Genomic DNA, 5,963 nt, shown 5'->3' with positions numbered 1-5,963 from the left:
ACCATCACAAAACATAAAAACAGTCGTAAATCATCCAGGTAACCACACACAGTACTGAGAATCAATGGTTCACATACTTATGAATGGGGTCATTTTAATAAATTCAGCTATTTTGTTGTCTTGTGAATTAAACATCTTTTATGTAAAATATCTTACTCAGGACATTACTAAATAAAAAATATCATGCATTTTGTATGATCCCTCTTATTTTGTTACAATTTTGCACATTTGCACAGATTCTGCTAGTGGTTCACATACTTTTTCTTGCAACTGTATAATGGTGTTGATGGAATTCAGTGCTTTAATATTGCCGCAAATCCATGCAGTTGTTAGCAGAAAAATAAGTAATTTTGTATGTTCAGAATCTTGCTTGTTTTGAAATTTCTGAGATAATAAACTCACATTTCCGCATTGGTTATCTACAGTAAACAATTGATAAAGAGTCTGTGTCTGCTATAAAAACCATGCTCCCATGTTCCTCCTCAAGAGATTTCCTGAGTTTCCTTTGGTTCACACCTTCAACATGCTGACGCTAAAGCTAAGCGGGATCCTTTGTAAGTAATGATTTAGAATCGACTCAACTGACATGATTTCAACTGTTCAATTCAGTGTTTCAGTTTGTTTCTGTGTGACTTTGATTTTCAGTGCTGCTGATCCTGTGCCAACATGGTAAGAACAGCAATTGATTAAACATGTTCAAGTGGGTTAGGGTTACATTATTTTATTTCAAGTAATTGTAATATATCATCTTGTATGTTTCCCCTCTGCAGGTATAGATGCAAATGTGATCTGTCAAGGAAGATCTGGGATCCTCAGATGTAGTGAGTAATTCAGTAGATTTTAAGTTATATTTCTTTGTCTAAACAGGACAGAATTAGAGAGTCATGAAGCAGTGGAAGAGAATTTCAACCATATGATCTTAAACTTTACCACAATTCTCAAGACCACAATTTTTTTTTTTTATTTTTTTTTTTTTTACTTGTATCAGATTCTGGATCAATAAGGATTATTGAAGCCACCTATGGACGGAGCGATAACACAACATGTGCTTATCGGAAACCAGCTTCTCAGATCTCAAATACGAACTGCAGAGCACCAGTCACCAATATAGTTTCCTCTCGGTAAGATTGACAGATAACAGTAAAATGTTTACATTTCATTTTATGTATTTTACAAGAGCAAGAAAAATGTAATTCTTATGTCTATGGTACATTAAAGCTATTCTTACATACTTATTATTTTCTCTTCATGAATCAGGTGCAATAGAAAAAAGAAATGTGTTCTTTTTGCATCAAACTCACTTTACTCTGATCCTTGTGTTGGAACTTATAAATACCTGGACGTGACTTATCAATGTCCGACATGAAGTAAGCCATTTGTTTTATTATGTACAATTTTCATCCTGAATTTTGAAGTTTAATTGACCTATTAATCATAATATTATTTAGCTTTATACAAGATATGTTGACGATAATAAATAATAATCTTTGTTCCCTTCTGTTTTTACTTTATAAGGTGCGTTGTGAAGACTTCTTGTCAACTAAGTGCTTCAAACTCTGATCCATGTCAGCTGTCAATATCTGGAAGTGACTTACAGCTGTAAATAATATTATTTGTCCAGCCGTATTTTATGTTTTGTGTGTTATAAATGAAAATGATCGTTATTATAGATGTTAGATGCTGCTTTATAATATTGTTTTTGGTTTATCCAGTCACTCCTCAGCGAAACAATACATTGAAATATGGGGTTCAGAATGAAATAAAAATTTCATAACAAACCTAATTTTACAACTTCCATATTTATTTTGGAAAGCTTTAATAATCATGTATCAACAAATGTGAATAATGGGAAACATCCTGATCCTAAAATGCTTTATTTTTGTAAATGCATGTCATGGCTTTCTTTTGATTTTGAGGTGATTTTCTCTCATAAAAATGTTAGACACTATTATATCTATGTAAATGTATGATATATTAATGGAAAACAATCATGCGATCTGGTGAGAAAACAGTTTTTTTCTTTAATATTTTCTTTAAAGCTGTTTTGTAACCATTTGTATTGTAAAGAATCACTATAAATAATGTGTAAATAATGTCGTAAAACTTTTAAATATATGATCAAACTATTCTGACTTCAGTTTTATTGACAGCCACACACACACTGTGTTTTGTTTGGTAATGTTAATAAAAAGTCTTCAGTGCAGTCTCAACATGTTTGTCTTTTATTGAACATGTGTTAGGCTTCTTCTTTTTATATTACTTGTATGATACTCCACACATAACACTAAACACAGTGCCATCTATTGGCTTTCTTAAGAAACAACAATCTGATATCATCACATCCCCCTTTCTTTAAAGAAAATAAACGTAATGTTATTATACAGCACATTTAAACCTGCACCTATTAAACAGTTAATACAACTTATAAACTAAACTAAACTCCTCACTGCTATATTTAAAGCTATTTCTTACAGGTTCAATCTATCAGGTCTTTTAATGTGTCTTGCAGATCTTCTAAGTGTGACTGTTTGATGTTTGAGTGTCTGTGCGCAAATCAGTTTTGCAGTCAGTTGTTTTGGACAACGCAGTTGAATCAGACAAAGCATTGCTTTGATCAAAGTCTTTCACTTCTTTCTCAGTCTTTAGCAGATCACGTCTGTTACGTCTGAGGATTTGTCCATCATCTGTTTTCACAGTATAAGATCTTGGAGCTACTTCTTGAATAACTGTAGCTTTTTTGCTCCAGTTCTCATCACTCATCACTCATCACAACGTCATCCATCACCAGTGGTTGCAGATGTTTTGCAGTCCTGTCATAGAAGAACTTTTGTTTTTTCTTTCAATTGCTTGATTTTCCGCTTCATTTTCACATGCCCTTTTGTTTTGAACAAGATGGCAGTGTAGTGTGAAGTTTCCGATTCATCGGCGTCTCAGCTGGGGCCGTACCACACTCTAATGGAGAGGTTCTGTAACTGAGCAAAGCAAGGTATGGATCAGACTTGCTGTCAGCAGCCTTTTTCAGAAGTTGTCTGAGAATATGAGCACCTTTCTCAGCATTGCCATTTGACTGAGCATACTCTGGACTATCTAGAAGTGACATGCTTGAAGCCATATTGCACTGAAAACTCTTGCCACTCTTTGCTGCTGAAGCATGGGCCATTGTCACTGATGACGGTCTGTGAAATGCCATGTCTTGCAAAAATTGACTTTGCATGTGTAATTACGCACTTTGTGGACATGCTAGATAGTAAAGCCAATTCAGGGTGTTACGAATTCCACAAACACAGCCTTCGGTCGTAACATAGAGAGCGACACATTGTAACGTGTCGCCGGAGTCAGGGGCGGCTCTACCGGGGTGGCACGGGGTGGCAACTGCCACCCTAAGAAAAAGCTTTGCCACCCCATCTGCCACCCCAAAATTATCAGAGAATAAAATATAAATGTTAGCAGTGTTTCAAGTACTACTGCTTTTCAGCAGCGGCTCTTCAATGTGATGACATAAAAAAGACAAAATATTGCAAAATAATGGCAAGAAAACACGTCTTTCAATAAGCTGCATGACGGTTGCACACGCACGCAGCGCACCCAATGTAGTCAGCTTCATTAACAAATGACTCTTATGGACCGGTTCTTTGGGAGTCAAAAACAGAGCAGCCAAGTTCACTTACGATTTGTTTTCCATTTGTTCGTGAATCGGGAAATAACTGCTTCTCGGCTAACTCAGAAGTCCTTGAATTTTTGTAATATTTTGTGAGCTGATTCACCGACCGCCCGCTCCACTTTCATCATGGATAAAGGTCTTTTTGCCATCCGACGAAACGGTAACATGAAATCAATAAGAAGATCCCGATCACAGAAACTAGTTAGGTAAGAATCTAAATGTATTTTAGCTTTTCTCGATTGCTAACACATTATAAGTGATTCAGTTGGCCCAGTTACCATTCGCTCAGTTCTCAAAACAAAGACACTGTTTTGCGGCGTGTATTTTGATCTTAACACCTTTTAACCTTATTATTTATTATTCTCAGGTTAGGTAAAGTAAGTCGACTCTGGCCTAAATTATAGGCATTTTAAATTACTTACAATTTGGTCAGAAGACTCCTCTGTGGTACGTTCTTGTTCAAAGTCTTAAAACACTATAAATCAAGCTAAGGTAGGCAGCTTTTGTAATCAATTAAATTTCTTTTAATTGGTTACTTTTCTTTTATAATAAACAAAAATGTAAAGGCAAATAAAACTTCATAATTAAAGTATAAAATACAGTAATCACTCTTGAGTCAAAGGTGTAGTCAGCTCTGGGCTTCCCATCTTCAGCTTGGGGTTTCTTGTCCTCAGCTCTGGGCTTCTAGGCGTCGGGGGTACTGATGTATCAGTATCCGAAGAGGCAATCAACTCATCAGTCTTTTATACTTGTGTTGTTTATTGCAGACGTTTGGTTATCTTCTTGAGTGACGTACGTTGTAACTCTCCCAAAGTTTCCAGACACTTCTCAAGGCCTCGCAGGTGCAAGCTGTCTGGCTTTTGTGTCCTTGAACTCCAGTAAACTCAGCCAAGATGGCTGATGTCCTTATAAGGTTCTAGGAGTAGAACCACAGTTCTCCATGTCCTTGAGCACACACACATAGAACCACACACACTTCTGTGTGCTGCAGTCCAGTTCTGATCCTCCTTCTCATGGACAGGCACACACACATATCTAACAATAACTGTACATCTCTGGCCATACAGTATAATGCATTTCTTAGAAACAAACACATATAAATAACAATAATATTGTAAGCAATGCCTAATATTTAATATATTGGCCGAATGTGTAGCAACAGACATCCAAAACCTTAACAAGGAGGCAGGGTAATTGCATTTTCTTGATATAATACAACAACACATTTCTCAAAACGTTTAACAATGACTACATTAGGTAGCAAAACTGATGACACACACCTGTCAAAATCTGAGAAAGAGCAGAATTAAATATTTACAGAGGTTTTAAACTTACACAGTACCAGTACTTTAGATGAGGGAAATTTCATTATGTACAGTAAACTGTAGCACGCTGTACACCCTCAAACTTGTGATTGTCAACTTTCTCTGTAGCCATTTGTTATACTGTATTTTGCAGAACTGAGAAATGACTGTCTTGTGTCAGAATACACTTCTATAGTACCTTATATACTGTAATAAAATTTGGCCAAATGTGCAGAGGATGCTGAATTTAGTTTTACTGTAATTGACAGTACTGTATTGTGGTGCATACCAAGTTCATACATATCTACTGCCAGATCAATTTACAATAGTAAAATGAAGAAAAGAAAAAAAATCACTGCTGTATTTTACTGTATCTGTAAATTTATTTTTGTATAGTGTAGTAGACATTGAGCTGCAAAATAATTCCTGAATCCCAGTAAGAGGTATTTTTGTTACAGTGTTACATGAATTGATCTCACTAGTGTTCACTGGGCAGTGCAGTAGTCTGTGTATTTGTTAAGTTTCATGTGTCATCTGAGGCCAAAGTTTGATTTTGTCAGACAAGAATAAGTTTTTGACTAAACATTTTATTTTGACCTGGAAGTTTGAGGTTTGTACAAGTTGGTGCATAGTTTTGAGATTGTCTTTATAGTTGTGAGAAAATGTTGAATTGTTTCATTTCAACTAGATTAAAAGTTTGAAAGACAAATTTATGCTGGCTTGTCATGAAGCCAACTGAAAGTCTTGTTTAAAAACATAAATAGTTTGGTCAGTTAGGCCAGAATATAGATGTTCTGGGTGATTGCTAAAGTGTTGCTATATGTGGTTGTTAGGAGATTCTGGGTGGTTGCTAGGCTCTTGCTGCAATTGCTGGGGTGTTGCTAGAGTATGTAGTTGATAGGCTGTTCTGGGTGAACACACACCGACATTCCCACCTCTGTTAATAACAGAAACTCAAAAATTGTTTGCAATTGTTGGGCGCTTGCTTTGGTGTTGCC

At 35.9% G+C, this 5,963-nt stretch overlaps 1 protein-coding gene across 1 annotated transcript; it reads left to right on the top strand.

Moving 5' to 3' along the window:
* Positions 1–345: 345 nt before the first annotated feature.
* On the top strand, positions 346–2,513 carry LOC125248410 (L-rhamnose-binding lectin CSL2-like). Its single transcript, XM_048160272.1, has 6 exons — positions 346–554; positions 646–669; positions 771–821; positions 989–1,121; positions 1,258–1,367; positions 1,516–2,513. Exons 1-5 carry the CDS (start codon positions 473–475, stop codon positions 1,364–1,366), a joined length of 399 nt encoding a protein of 132 aa, XP_048016229.1. The 5' UTR covers positions 346–472; the 3' UTR covers position 1,367; positions 1,516–2,513.
* The last annotated feature ends 3,450 nt before the right edge of the window (positions 2,514–5,963 follow it).

The sequence above is a fragment of the Megalobrama amblycephala genome, linkage group LG1 (genome assembly GCF_018812025.1).
Source record: "Megalobrama amblycephala isolate DHTTF-2021 linkage group LG1, ASM1881202v1, whole genome shotgun sequence".
Taxonomy (NCBI): domain Eukaryota; kingdom Metazoa; phylum Chordata; class Actinopteri; order Cypriniformes; family Xenocyprididae; genus Megalobrama; species Megalobrama amblycephala.
Note: the sequence above shows the minus strand (reverse complement) of the source record. Positions and strands in the feature narration are given on the sequence as shown.